Here is a 15,274-nt window from a genome sequence, read left to right as displayed (position 1 = left end):
GGCTCCCCTATGGCACAAGACACCTAAAACGAATGCTGGGCATGGCAGAGCGCGGGCCAAACTTCTAGAGCTGGCGCCGGCCAACTCTGGGACCGTGTGTGTGCGGGCCTGAGCCACCAGGGGGCGCCCGACTCTGCCCAACCTTCCCTGACCTGGAGGCTCCTGTGGGACTCAGGTATGAGCCTTTTCAAACCATCCAAGGTGATTCTAATGCAGCCGTCCTCTGCTCCCACCTCTCACTCCCATTCCTGCACACGCACGCGCGCACACACACACACACACACACACACACAGAGTTTTTGTTAAAATCCCACCGATTTAAGCAGCTCCCTCCTCATTCCTGTCCTCACCACCCCTCCAGTGGTCCCCCCAAGCCCATCCTTCTTCCTGGATCATGCCAGGGTTTCGAACACCTCTTTACCACCCACAGTCCCCCTCGTCTGGTTTCTCACTGCACTGCCTGTGAAGAAAGCCACAGGCAGGCATTCTGGTCTCCATGGCAGAAGGGGAAACAGAAGGAAGGAATGACACAAAGCGAGTCCGTGGTGGCACCAGGGCGTCCCAGCCACCTGCTCCCTCCGGGAGCTGCTTGTCAGGGGCGAGGGACCCTCCCCTCCCACCGCCCCAGGGGGCAGCCAGCTGTGGGAGAACTTTCACAGTGCTTCTTCACAGACAAGTTGGGACAACTGCTTTCCTGCGCTGACTCACTGTGTGACCTCTGGCAAACCTTTCCTCTCTGGGCCTCTGTAGACAAGGAAGGAGGCCTCTGGGTCCCCCCGAGACATTCTGTGACTAACTGGGGACCAGATCGTCTCCATGTCTTTGGGGCTTCTGAGGTCCCCAGCCAAAACGCAAGAGGGCTTTTAAGAGGGCTTTGGCAGTACTGGGGTGTTCGGCAATCATGATCCAAGTCTCCATGTCTCCACGGCTTCCTCGGCTGGGCTTTACTCCATGAGCATCGACACTTCGTGGAATTCCCACCACAGCCTCGGGAGGGAGGGAGGTACTATTATTTTCCCTGTTTAGAGATGGGGAAACTGAGGGTCAGAAAAGACATAAGTGGCTGAGCAGGATAGGTCAGGAAGACCCAACCTCAAAGGGCAGGCTCTCTCTTCTACCATGTGCTGCTCAGGGAAGGTTCTGGAAGCCTGCTCTGGAAACTCAAGGTTTGCCTTAGAAGGTCTTTGATCTGCCCCAGCCGAACCAAAGCCCTTGGGCTGTCCCACAAGAGGTATTATGGGAACTGTAAGAAAAAGACAGGACCCTCAGCGTCTCTTGCCCCTTCGGCCAATCCTTCTGGCTGAGCCCACAAGCAGACACCGCAGCCCCTCCAGAGCCCGTGAGCAGATGCAGGTTTATTATTGTACAGACTGCAGCACCCGGAACCCTCACCCCAAGCACCAGCCCTAACCCGAGGTCCGGGAGCTCTGGTACCCAGAGGCTTATCCCCAGCCCTGGGCCAGCCCCAAACCTGGACAATGCTCTCAGAGCCGAGGCCTGGGGCCCATGGGCCCTGAGCAGTGCCCCCAGCCCAGCCCTGTCGTTCCCTCGGAGTCCGGAAAAGCCCAAACACAGACAGAGCCACGGGCTGGCTGAGGGTGGGAGAATCCACAGGCTCCTCTCCACACAGACGCAGTCCAAGATTCCAGCCCCGCCATGAGGCCCCAGCGGTGCTTGAACAGCACGCGTGGAGCTGGAGGAAGGTTCCCAAGTACAGAGGTGGGAAGGCAAGGCCAACCTCATCAGGGGCAGACTCCAGGTTGCGGAGTGGGCTGGCGAGGCTGGACCACGACACCAAAGCCCCCAATGTCCACAGAAACAAAAATAGGAGAGCAGCACCCCCGCGGCTCTGCTTGGATGCCGCTGCTGCAACCTTCCCTGGGTTTGGAGGGGCCTAGAAGCCCTTTCCCTTCGTCCTGCCCGGTGCAGGGGCCCGCGAGCCCTCGGCCTCCACCCAGCCCAGCAAGCACAAGGGACTGGAGACCCAGTGTGGTACAAAACATCTGTAATGAGCTACATGCAAACACCGTCTTCTGCCAAGCAAGCCAGGGGGCTCATTATCCGACAGACTGCACCCACTGGGGACCCCAGACTCGCTCCGCTCTCCCTGGGAGACACTTGTTGACAAACAGCCTGTCTTCAGCACCTGCCTGAGAGTCTGCCTGGGAAGGTCTGCCTGGTCTTCCAAGGGCTTCCACGCTCACTCTCCCTTGAGGGTGTGGGGGGCCCTGGTGTGGGAAACAGACAAACCAATTCATAGGACAACCCGCTGGCATTACCTTGGCAGAGCCGGGGCTCCCGCAGGGTAACCCTTCACTGCCCTGGGCACACCGGAAGCCCCAGATGCGATCCCAGCCTCGGGCTCAGGCACAAAGACAGGGGCCATCCCAACGGCCCCTCAGCCCTTCCTCCCGCCCCAGGCTCCAGTGCCTCGTGTCTCCCCCTCGTCTGCTGGTCCAGAAGGGAAGCTGACTGGACCAGTGGTAGGAGACGGGAGCGCTGTGTCCTGAGATATTCACACTGAGCACGTCCATTTCCTCTATTGTCATCCAGAACATCTGTAAGCAAGGGACAGAGTGTGCTGCGTGGAGCCCATGAAAGGCAGGGCCTTGGCACCGTCTGGGGGTGGCTCCCTGGCTCGCCTGCCACAGGGGTCTGTCACTCCCTCAGCAGCCAGACGGTTAAAGTAAAGCGGGGCAGGGGTGGAGGGAAAGGGGCTGGGAGTTAGTATTACTATTCTGGTTTAGTGATGTCTCCCAAAACACACAAAAGCTCAGGGAAGGGGGACCCTAGCAGCAAGGCGAGGGACTAGATGAGGATGAGGGACAGGCGAGCTCAAGAGACCAGGGCTCTTCCTTCGAGACTTCCCCTGCCACGGGGAACCGAGCTCCCGGAGGATCCCCAGCACATTACAATTCCTCTGGGCACCACTGCCACCCAGCACCGGGGCCACGGGAGGCCTCCTTAAATGGATGTGGTGTGGATGTGAGCTGGACCCCAGGGCTCCAGGTCCAGAGTTCAGTCCTCCTTGGCCACCCTGCCTGGTAATGCAGAAAGATGGGTCCTCACATCCCCAGCAGGATCTCCTGGCTCTGCAAAGAGACAGTGAGAGGCTCAGGTGAGAGAGGGGGGAGGGAGAAAGGAAGAGGCTGAGCCAGGTTCAACGCAGGGTCCAAGCCTCAGGCCTGATGTTGTCTGGGGCAAGGACCCACCTCTCCCAGCCCCTGGGGCAGCCCTGTCCCTGGGCTCTGACTCAAAGGGATCAGAGTCAAGTCCCTGCGGCCTCTCCTGGCCTCGCTGTTCCCGTGCCCGGAAAGCTCTTCCCTGTCCTTCTCCCCACTGTCTTCTGGTTTGCCCTTCCACCCTTCCGGTCATTAAGCTGTCAGTCCCCACAGCCATCACGCCCAGATCCCCTGTGAAACACAGGCCCCAGCAGAGCCCAGCACGCACCCCCAGGGCATCACCTACCAGGCTAATACTGTCACTGGCTATTTCCTGGGTGAGTTCTTGTCCTCTCCTGGGACTGAGTGGGAACCTCCAGCCCACACTAAGCTAGGATTGGGGGGGGGGGGGCGGGGGTGTCTTTGGTTGGGGGCAGGGCAAGAGGCAGAAACTCTGTTAGCATCACCAAGCATAGGATTCATGGTGTGAAGGCTGGTCCTAGCAGGGAAAAGATTTTATTTATCTTGTGGATATTTCACCCTGAGACCCATGAGAGCCACCTCCCTTCAGCCCAACGCAGCCCAGTGCAGCCCAGCGCAGCCCAGCCCACCTCCTTTTCACCGGGCCTTTCCAAGTTCTCCCAGCTCCAGCATGGGGCAGCGACTGACTGACAGAGGGGTTTCTGGAAGGGAGGACTGGGGGATGGGGAGGCTAGGGGCAGAGGGATTACAGACTGAAATGGGCAGGAGAGAAAGGAAAGGCAGAGAGAAGAGGGCCTGGCTGGCTAAGGCAAGCTCAGGTGAGACTGCGGGAGTCTGGGGAGAGGCTGTTTGCCTCACCTCTGGATGTCTGACTTCTGCATAATGAGCTGTAAGTTAGGGTTTACTCTTATCTTCACCCCATTTCTTAGGGCAGGAGTGGGTCCCTGCTGTATCCCTAGATCCCAGCAGAGCAGCTGCTCAGTAAATGGTGGTCAAACGAATAAATGAAAGAATGAATGGTGAATGAGTGAGTGAGTGAGTGAAGCCCCCAGGGCTCACCTGGCAGGGAGCAGGTGCTCTGCACATGTTGAGCTAACAGGGTGTGTGTGTGTGTGTGTGTGTGTGTGTGTGTGTGTGTGCGTGTGTGTGTGTGTGTTTTGGGGAAAGCATGATCCATCAAATCCACAAATCCGTTGTTCCTGCCTCTGCTGGGGGCCGGGCCTCAGTTTAGCCGCAGGACAGGCACCCAGCAGGCAACATCCTTCCTCCATCACCCTGGTGCCCAGAGCTCTCTATAGGCTCCCACCCCTGGTAGACATACCTGGTAGACAAGGGTCAGGTCAGGAGGTGAACAAAGAGGATGGCCAGGCCGATGTTAAGCAGGATCACCATGCAGATAAGGACGGTATTGGGGACCTGGGAGCAGTGGAGAGAAGCTGAGTTCCCATGGCCTCTGAAACACCCCCCACCCAAGACCCAACAAGGCTGGACAGAGGAGCAGGAACTTCTGAAAGGACCCTCCTGAGAGCACCCCTCGTTTTCTCACTGCTGTGTCCAGCACCTGGACAGCAGACCATAAGAGCTGGAAGGATTCTGGGAAATGATTAACCGAACTGTTCAGGGTCCAGAGAGGCGCAAGGATGTGTCCCAAGCACAAAGTGGGCAGCGCTGGGCCTGGAAGCCAGAACAAGACTTCCTTTCTGCTAATCACCCCTGGACGGCATCCACCGGTCCCACAGAATCTTGCCTCACTCGTGGTCCCTGAGTTTCTAGCTCCCAGCCCCCCTCTAATAAGCCCTACTGGGTCCTTCCTCCACTGCCAGGAAGCCCTCCCTGCTACACCTTGTAGAAGACGCTGCTGGTGCTCAGATCGCCCTAGTTCCCCAGGTGCACTCACTCCCCCCTAGCTGCTTAGGGCTCCCAGCACCCCCTTCTCCAAAGCAGTGCCCCCCCACCTGACTACAGGCACAAAAGCCTGCCCCCCGTCCCAAAGTGGGGGGACTCTGCAGTGAGATTTATGCTACTAAGTCCTGTTCAGGCTACACGTGACTAAGCAGAGTTTTCCCCTGCCCCATCCTGGGCCATCACCCTCCCCATCCCCAAATCATCCGCACTGGAATCCGGCCTCGAGCCCAACCACCCCTGGGGGGACCGAGCCGGGACACATCCTTCCGCCACCAGCCTCACCTCCTCCACCTCCACTTCGGCCTCAGCTGCCAGTGCCGCCTCCTTCCGAGCCTTCTTCTTGGCCCCCGCCTTGGTCAGCCCTCGGGCCTCCGTCTTGCGGGCCTTAGCCTTGGGCTCGGCTTTGGGGACGATGGGCTTGGGCTCCAGCTTGGCCGGGGACTCGGGCGCGAGCTCTGGGGCCCGCACCGGAGCGGCGGCCGGCGACGGCGGCGCGGAGTCGGGCCCGGAGGCCTCCGGCTCCGGCTCGTCCTCGAAGGGCGGCGGCGCGGGCGGCGCGGTGCGCACGGCATAGCTGTGGTAGCCCCGGTACAGCGCCACCTCGGGCTCCGGCGACGGCGCGGGCGGCGGTTGCAGCGCCTCGATGGCCATGTGCTCGGTGGCCGGCCGCGCGGGGCTGCGGCGGCCCGCGCCCTCGGATGGCGTGAGCGGCCGGCTGCCCTCGGCGCCCGGCTCCCCGTTCCAGGCGCCCGGGCTCGCCAGGCGGTCCCTGGTCGCCCCCGGGCGGGGCCGCTTGGGCTGCGGGGGCGTCCCGGCCGGGGACGGGGGGCCGCCCTCGGGCCCGAGGGGCTCGTGCTCGTGCAGCTGCGGGCTCTCGCGGGACCGCAGCGGGGGACCCGCGGCCCCTAGGCCCCGCTCCGGGGGCTCGAGCAGGCTCTCCGAGTTCTCCAGGATCTCCTGCAGCAGCCGGCGCTTCTGATACTCGGGTCCTGCGGGGGACAGGCAGCGAGGTTGGCCTCGAACCCGGGTCCCAACCGGTGACCCTGGACGAGCCACTTCACGTGGCCCAGCCTGCTATTCACCCAGCCAGCAGCTTCGTATCGTCCGGCGTGGGCCCGCACTATGTCAAGCAGTTCCCAGAGTATAGCTCATCTATAGCCTTCTAACGACCCGAAGAGGTCCATGCTATTATCGGCCTCATGTTTACAGAGGAAGAAAGGGAGGCTCAGAGAGGTAACATCACTTGCCCAAAGTCACCCAGCTGACAAAGGGCAGAGCCAGGACCAGCACCCAGTCTGACTGGCTCCGGAGTTTATGCTCTTCACTGTGACACTGGTTTCCTTCCATTCCTTTAACCGAAAAATGGCCTAATTGTACCTATTTCATAAATACTAATGGAAGGGTTAATGGAAAAAAATGCATGAAAAATGCGGAGCTCAGGTCCTGGCACATGGTGACAGCTGTTGCTATGACCCCCCAAGGTGGAGGCCCTGCCAGGAGGTGTCGCTTTTCCTGGGACCAGCAGGGGGAGCAACTTAGCCCACCCACTAGGTACACATCTGCGCTCCGCGGTCCCCCAGCTGGTCCCCTGCGGTGTCCCTGCTACAGCCAGAATAACAGTTAGAAGAGACAAGTCTAATCATGCCACTCGCCATAAACCCCTTGGATGCGGAGAACAACAATCTCTCCCCCCCCCCGCCCCCCCCAGGCTCCCACTGCTCTATCCACCCACCGAGTCTCTATCAGAGGCAGGGTCCCTCTTATTCTGCGGCCTCTTTTCCCACCAGTTCCTTCCTGTTTTACTATCTAGCCTCTGCGCCTGCCAGTCGGCTCCAGGTTTCTGTGCCTTTGCACGTGCACTCCCTTCCTCCTGGTTTGCCCAGCCCACACAGCACTGCAGGGGCCGTGATTCTCAGTGAGGGTCCCAAACCGGCAGCATCGCCGGTGCCTGATCCTTGTTAGAAAAGCACATGCAGGGGCGCCTGGGCGGCTCAATCAGTTAATCCTCCGACTCGATTTTGGCTCAGGTCATGATCTCGGGGTCCTGGGATTGAGCCCAGCATCGGGCTCTGTATTTAGCATGGAGTCTGCTTGTCCCTCTCCCTCTGCTCCCCGCCCCCCATCTCTAAAATAAGTAATAGATAAAATCTTAAAAAAAAAGAAAGAAAGAAAAAGAAAAGCACATTCATGGGCTCCACCCCAGACCTACTGAATCAGAAACTCGGAGTAGGCCCAGTGTGCTGTGTCATGTTTGAGCCCCACTGACCTGGCGTACTCTCCTTCAGCCTTCAAGATTTGGCTCCAACGGCCTCTCCTGGGGGCAGCCTTCTCTAGCATCCCCCTGCCGGACTGGGTGAAGGGCGCCCTGAGAGCTCCCAAAGCCCTGTTCAAGCCACACAGAACTTATGCTGTGTGGAATTTCATCGCAATGGTGAGATAAGAGCCAACAGTTATCAAGAGCTCGCCGTGGATTGGGCCAGGTGCTCCCCACCTGACATGCATTTGACCCACCTCCCAAGAAGGTATTATTCTTACTCCCATTTTACAGATCAGAAAACTGAAGTTTCCAGAAGTTAAAGAACGTAACACGGTCGCTGAGCTGGTCAGCAGTGGAGTCAGGATGTGAATACATGCCTCACTCCCTGATACGTTGTCTCCACGCTTCTCTGCTCCTCTAGATTCTGGAGCCCGGAATCCCGATTTTGTGCCCCAGAGCCCAGCACAGCACCTGACACACGCGCAGCACTCACTTAATGCCAGACTGAAAGTGATGAGCAAGGGCAGGAAGGCTTTTTGCCTCTTGCTCCACAGAGACCGCTCCCTTCGCTAAGTTTCATCGGCTCAACGCTCAGCCCTGTCTGCAGCAGAGAGGAGACAGCCTGGAGGGGGTCCAGTCCACAGCCGGGAGCCTCTGACTCCCCCCCACCATCTCAGCCTGAGCCCCCAGTATCACAGCTTCCCAAGCTTTCACCATACCCGCCCCTCCCCCACCGGTTGCTTGAACTCGCGGACATTTGTGAACCCAGTTGGGCACCTCGGCTTTCCAGCAAGCAAGTGAAAAGAAAAACAGTCCAACCCTGGGAGCTCCCCTTACCCTGTCCTGCCCGTCCCCTCCCTGGCTGGCCCTACCTGGCTGGTAGAAATCCGGAGCCAGCTCCCTGGCCAAAGTGCGGGCAATGTTGGACTCCTGGTTGGCAGCGAGGGCAGCCTGTTCCGCTGCCTCAGCTTTGGCCTTGGCGTGGCTTGTCCTAAGGAGACAACATGGTAGAGACTCAGGATCCCTCCGGAAAACCAGACCTTTGCCCACCAAAGACACGCCGGACGTAGCACGCATTCACCCAGGCTGTCAATACGGATGTGCTGAAACCCGTGGGCCAGACTGCTGCGCATTCCGCAGACTGTCCCTCTTCCTTCTGGGCACAGAGACGGACTCCATCTCCCTCGCAGTCAGTGCGGTCTGGTGACTGAGTCCCGGCCAGTGCACCGTGGGAGGACATGGTGTGTACTGTTTCCAGGCCGGGCCCATAAAACCCCCTGTGCGATCCCTACATCCTCTCCTTTCCCCACACTGCTGGTTGAACAGAGGGAAGGCCAACACCCCAGAACGGGGACCTGAACCTCTTTTGTGTCACAGACCCCTTTGGCATCTGGTGACACTTATGGACCCTTTCTCAGAATGAGGTTTTAAAATGCAGAAAATACACAGGATTACAAAGGGATGCAGTTATACTGACACGCTGTTACCAAAACAGTAGGAACAAATCCGTAATGTCCTTCGTTAACACGCTGAACAAAATATCCGGCAAGTGAACTAACCACAGTAATTTTAAAGTACAGATGAGCAGAGAGGATATTTCAAAGATATCCAGCACAGGCGCGCCCGGCTGGCTCAGCGGGGGGAGCGTGCGGCTCTTGATCTTGGGGTCATGAGTTTGAGCCCCACACTGGGTGTGGAGATTACTTTAAAAAATCAGATCTTTATAAAAAAAGACTGCAACAATAATAACGTGACATGAAAGTACGTGCTTTCCACTGGTGACAAGGTCACAGGTGTTTCTAATGCCACTATGGTTTATTGCCTACCTTCACAGTTGAGGCAAATGCTAAATTTCAGTAAGAAGTTAGTAAAAGTAAGATAGTTTTCCCACCTGTTGTAGACACTTTGGTGCCCACCGAGATCCCCTCGCTAGGCAAATACACACACCCCCAGCTCCTGGACAGGCTGCTAATGGCTCGTTGCTATCCCAGAGAATCACACCCAACAGAAGCCGCATTGTTCTAGAGGTCAGACCACCTCCCCCACTCCAACCAAGCAGCCCACAACTAGTGACTGATGACACCCACCAGTCCCCCTCTCGCCCCAGGAAGAACCAACTCTGTGGTACAAGCCAGGCTCCAGAACACCCACCATGGGGTCAGGCTGAAGCAGGACTGCAGGTAAGACCACATCCTTGCTTGGTTACTTCCCAGCCCTACCCTGCTTCCGTCACTCCCCTTCTCTCCCGACAGTGTCCCCTCAAAAAAATCATCTGCTCAAGAATCCCCACCTTGGGGCGCCTGGCGGGCTCAGTCGGTTAAACGTCCACCTCCGGCTCAGGTCATGATCCCAGCGTCCCGGGATCGAGTCCTACACTGGGCTCCCTGCTCAGCAAGGAGTCTGCTTGTCCCTCTCCCTCTGCCCCTCCCCCGGCTTGTGTTCTCTCTTGCTCGCTCACTCTCTCTCTCAAATAAGTAAAATCTTAAAGAAAAAAAATCCCCACCTCAGGCTCAGCTTCTAGGTGGTCTAACCTAAGACAGCATCCAAGTTCACAGACGCCCTGAATTCTATCCACAGAACCCCCTGTGGACCCCACGTTAAGAAACACAGTGGAAGGAACCTCGGTCTGGAAATGATTATTGCATAGTGCAGAGTTCCCACACTGGAATGTGGAGCACTTAGGCACCACATTTAAACATCCTATGTGAACATTTAAGCAAACCTCACATGCTTGTGGAGTTAAGCACCTGAGATTCGGGGGATGTTTGTTTCCGCTGTTAGTCTAGCGAGGAGCACCTGCTAAAGTAGTAATAGCTCTGTTACGAATGGGCCAGGCACAGTTGTAGCAGATTGTCTCATGCAGTCATCATCACACCTTAGCAAAGCTGGTGCTGTTATTATTTCCCCAGTTGTGCAGAAGAGAAAACTGAGGCACAGACAGGTGAAATAATTTGCCCTGGGTCTCAGGGTCCTTAAGTGCAGGAGCTCAGATTTGAACCCAGGCAAAACGACCTCAGAGCTTGTGAGCTTGAACACTACTTGGGAAATGTGCCACACTCGGCCAGGAGCTGAGGACAGAGACTCCGGGGGGTAAGCCAAGCCCCGTCCCTGTCCTCACTGTCAAGTCAGGGAGGAAGGCGGTAAACTACAAATAACAGAATGTCTTTAAGAAAAGGTGATTAAATAAAAGGTCCTCAATTGCAATTGTGAGAAGTGCCATGAAGGGAAAGTCGAGAAGGCAGTGACCACATCGAGCAGGAAGACAATACAGGTCGGTGGCAGAGGTGGGGTCAGGGAAGGTGTCTTTGAGAATGTGACAGTTAAGTGACATGAAGACAAACAGAAGTTAGACCCATAATAGGAGAGGTGGGAACAGCAAGTCAGGTAGAGGAAAGACAGCAAGAGCTCGGTGCCTTTGGGGCACTGAAAGGTCAAATCAGCGTCGGCACTGAAGCTGAGCTAATTCCTCGGGGAGTTGACGTGGGTCTTTGTACCTCAGTCTCCAGCGTATAGAATTGGGCCTGCAATAAGGGAGAGGGCTTTTTCGAAGCTCCTTTTCCGTGAAAGGCCCATTACCTCTGCTATCCCCTTCAATTCTCAGAACGGGCTGGGAGGTGGCTCTTCCTGTTCGTCCTTCACACATGGGGAAACTGAGGCTCAGAGAGGTATCCCCCCAAGGATGCAAAATGATAGTTAACACACAGCATTTACTACATGCCCCGGGCTTTCCAGAATGAACTCATTTGGGTAGCAGACGTTGGTACCACCATCCCTCTTTACGGAGGAGAAAGGCAGGGCCCCAGGTTTCAAGGAACTAATGCAAACTTACACAGCCAGCGAGTAGCAGAGCAAGATTTCAAACCAAGGCCTTCTGGGCTCTAGAGTCTGGGCCTTAAACCATAGGTTATCCCTCAGTAGTGAGCAGTGAGGTCGCACCCACGACTGTCTGGTTTCCGAGCCCTGCCCTCTACGATGCCACCTTGCCACAGTAATGGTTACCGAAGGGAAGAAGACACAAACGTGGGGCGCCCGGCTGGCTTCGTCGGTAGAGCATGTGACTCTTGATCTTGGGGTCGTGAGTTCAAGCCCCACATTGCATGTAGAGTTTAGCACAGGGAATAGTACAGAGCCCAGCTTTGGATTCCAACTTTGGCTCTGCCAAGGGTGGCGCTAGGGTGAGGCAAGTGAGGCCCTCGCCTCAGGCTCAAGATTTAGGAAGATGCCAAAAACTCAGTAAGCAAGATCAAACAATACTTTAAAACAATATTTCTAAAAGTCAAAAACAGGGGCGCCTGGGTGGCACAGCGGTTAAGCGTCTGCCTTTGGCTCAGGGCGTGATCCTGGCGTTATGGGATCGAGCCCCACATCAGGCTCCTCTGCTATGAGCCTGCTTCTTCCTCTCCCACTCCCCCTGCTTGTGTTCCCTCTCTCGCTGGCTGTCTCTATCTCTGTCAAATAAATAAATAAAATCTTTAAAAAAAAAAAAAAGTCAAAAACAATGCCAACAAATCCTTGATGAACAAGCTACGAACAAAATTTAAATAAAGCCTGGATCAGATCCTACATTTTGCATGACCTTGCTCGCGTCACCCTAGTCCCGACCCCACGGCAACTGCAGGACTGTGCGTGAGTGGCTCTGCCTCTCTGTGCCCCGCTTTCTTCGATCTGCACAACTGAGATCATAACTCTCCCCTCTTGGAGTTGTGGCAGAAACCAACACGTAAGAGGCGGCCTACAAAAGGGCTTGGGCCGGAATGGGGCCGAGCGGAGGCGGTGGGGGTGGTGGGGGAGGTGGAGGTGGTTGTGGTGGTGGTGGTGGCGATGCAGGAGGTGGCGGTGGTGATGGAGGAGGTGATGGTGGCGATGCAGGAGAGGAGGAGAAGGAGGAAGATGAGGTTTATGACATCAAGACAGAGTGTGGTACGTGCATATCTCCAAGTCCTATTTGCCTGTACACAGATGCGTGGGATTTAAAGTCCTACACTTTCCAGAAACGCTTCCCTGGAAACCTGAAACCCCAGGTGGGGGGGGGGGGAGGAGGGAAAGGGCTGGGCAAACCTTCAAAGGGAGAAAATGTCCTTTTTTGGTAACACAAGCTGGATGGTGGTTGCTTGTTTCCTGGTGCTCTGGGAAGCTGTGTTGCAGGACTCTTCCCAAGGTTGCAGCGGCAGCCTGCACACAGAGCCCCGGAAGAATTGAAGGGGGGTTAACCGTGGACCCCCACCCAGAGCAGTCAGAACAGGGGTGGAGAAAGGGGAGGCCACACACCCCAAGGCAATGAGGGCTGCTATGTTCAAAGGAAGCCCACTCCCTTCCCCATGTCCATCGGTCTGGCCGAGGGAACCCCTTATCACACCTCCCCCATGTCTCTGGTCTCAGGAATGGCTCCCGGCCTTCAAGCCAGGCACCCCGGTGTCCTCCCACACCCTCCTCCTCGTCTCTTTGCTGCAGCCAAGGCCATGACTCACCAGGTCCCTTCTCCTACTCCTGCTGTAGCTCCAGCATCTGTGGCCTCGCCCTCCTCCCGTCACTGCTCCTCCGAGCCCCCGACGCACTCCCTACAACTGATTGCAGTGACACCGTGGGCGGGCTTAATCCAGTTGTCCAGTGGCCTCAACTCTTGCTTAAAATCTCTGCAAGGCTTCCTACCACGCTCAAAATAAAGCCCAGGGCACTTAACACAGCCTTCCAGGCTCTCCAGATCCTCGGCCGGGCCGTCCTGCTGGGTGTATCACCAGCGGCCTTCATAGGGCAGCCCGAGGCAGCTCACAGGGTGAGGGTGGAGGGCCCGCTGTTGCCCAGAGGCTCTCGCAGGCCAGGGCCACTCACAGTGTGGCCCATCACCCTCCTGGCCCCTTCATCACCTGGGAGCGTGTCAGAAATGCAGGTTCTCAGGCTCCACCCCAGACCTGAGTCAGAACCTCAGGGGAGGAGCCCAGGAATCTGTGTGTTATAAGCCCTCCCGAGCCTTCCCCCCTCACTGAAGTTTGAGAAGCATGTGCTGGCAGACGGACAGAACCAGCTCTATGCTGGGCAGCTCCCAGCCTGCCCAACTCCCTGAAGAGCTCCGGGTATTTCTCCTCAAGCACCAGGATCCCTCTCTGAGTTCAGGTCCTGCTAGGGACATGCTGGACCCATTTCTTCTCCTCTGACTGCTCCCTGTGTCTGGACTGAGGCTGCTGGGGGGGGGGGTCTCTGAGAATGGCTCCGACCTGCAGGAAAGGAAAGCAGCAGAAACTGGGGCAGTGGGAGGGGCAAGGAGCTCACTCTTCTTGATTTCATTCGGATTATCTTCCGTCAGCAGGGTTAAAAATAAGGCTGGTGGTTCTGGGATAGGGGCAGGGCGATAACCCCATAGAACCACTTCTGAGAGCACCCCCGTACCCCAGCCTCTTTCCCCCACCCCCAGGGCTTAACTGCTGCTTCCAGTCAGCCGGGCTGCCTGGTCCTCTCCACCAGGCATTGATAGCTTCATGGACTTACCCAGGCATGCTGGACTTATCCCTGACTCCAGGCCATCACTCAGGCTGTTCCCCCACCTGGAACACTCCTTCCCCTCCATCCACTCTCCCAGTCTTAAAGGGCCAGCTCAAGACCTACTTCTACATATTGATTCATTCATTTAATACAACTTTCTGGAGTGCCTGCTGTGGGCCAGGCAGTGTTCTGAGTACCGTGGATACCACAGCAAACCAAGCATCCAAAATCCCCTTGCAGAGCCCCCGTTCTAGGGCAGGGGGCGGGCAAATTGCAAAAGTGGCCAAATCCAGCCCACTGCTGGCTGCTGTACTGCCTACAAGCTAAGTCTGGTTTTTATATTTTTGAATGGTTGAATGAAAAAAAAAAACATGAGTAATATTTTCTGACACATGAAAATTACATGAAATTCAGATTTCAGTGTCTATATAAATAAAGTTTTATTGGCATCCAGCCACACCCATTTGTTGACACATAGTCTCGAGTTAAGTAGTTGCCACATAGACTGTGTGGCCTGCAAGGCCAAAACTATTTACCATCTGGTCTTTTACAGAAACAGTTTGCTGTTATTTGTTGAGCTCTTTGTGCCCAGCTCTGTGTCACCTTAACACAAATGACCTCAGAGACGTGGAGTCCCTTTTCCAAGGTCACACAGCTAGAAAAGTGATACGGCCCAAGCTCTTACCCATTATACCAAGCTGTCACCCTCTTCCCACTGACTCTGGGCCAAGTCCTCCATGTGCTGGGACCAGGGACGGGGATGAATAGGACCCAGAAGCCACCGGAAGAACTCACGGCCTAATGTAGCCCTGCCCAACCACACAACATCCCTGAAAACCAATGAATAAACGGGGGCCCAGAGCAAAGACTCTAAACTGCTTGGTAGAGCATCTAAGAGAGGGAGCTTGGGTGTGGGGTCCTAGCTCTGCTCCTTAAGCCCTTCGGCATGTCTGAGCTCCCTGAACCCCGATCTCCTCATCTATAAAATGGGGGTAATAACAGCAGCTACTGGAGAAATGCTGTAATGAATGCCCAGTCATCTGGCCCTCGGAGCAGTGGCCGGGACGCAAGAAGTGCTCACAGTGCTTGTTAATAAAATAAAGACGCATACTTTTTTGGAGAAGACCAAAAATCCTGGATGTATTACATGCTACGGGTTTGTTCAATAAAAATCAAAATTATTTTTTCATTTTTTTTTTTTAAAGATTTTATTTATTTATTTGACAGAGAGAGACAGCCAGCGAGAGAGGGAACACAAGCAGGGGGAGTGGGAGAGGAAGAAGCAGGCTCACAGCGGAGGAGCCTGATGTGGGGCTCGATCCCATAACGCTGGGATCACGCCCTGAGCCGAAGGCAGACGCCTAACGACTGCGCCACCCAGGCGCCCCTCATTTTTAAAATGAAAACAAAAACCTTCAGAACAAGGAGCACGTGGCGTGTGTGGAGGACAGAGGCGGGTAATGAGAGTCCCCAGCTCAAACCTCTGCCAGCT

The 15,274-nt window shown here is 56.2% G+C and overlaps 1 protein-coding gene across 1 annotated transcript in view; it reads right to left on the bottom strand.

Moving 5' to 3' along the window:
- Window positions 1-1,336: 1,336 nt before the first annotated feature.
- Window positions 1,337-15,274, bottom strand: part of JPH2 (junctophilin 2) — a 64,665-nt gene continuing 50,727 nt past the window's right edge. The window contains exons 3-6 of the mRNA XM_026502928.4: window positions 8,178-8,296; window positions 5,331-6,037; window positions 4,465-4,559; window positions 1,337-3,092 (exon numbers count right to left, since the gene is read on the bottom strand). Of these exons, the coding sequence (XP_026358713.3) occupies window positions 4,479-4,559; window positions 5,331-6,037; window positions 8,178-8,296 (907 nt within the window). The 3' untranslated portion in view covers window positions 1,337-3,092; window positions 4,465-4,478. The remainder of the gene's footprint in view (window positions 3,093-4,464; window positions 4,560-5,330; window positions 6,038-8,177; window positions 8,297-15,274) is intronic.

Source organism: Ursus arctos, unplaced genomic scaffold (genome assembly GCF_023065955.2).
Source record: "Ursus arctos isolate Adak ecotype North America unplaced genomic scaffold, UrsArc2.0 scaffold_16, whole genome shotgun sequence".
NCBI classification, from domain to species: domain Eukaryota; kingdom Metazoa; phylum Chordata; class Mammalia; order Carnivora; family Ursidae; genus Ursus; species Ursus arctos.
Note: the sequence above shows the minus strand (reverse complement) of the source record. Positions and strands in the feature narration are given on the sequence as shown.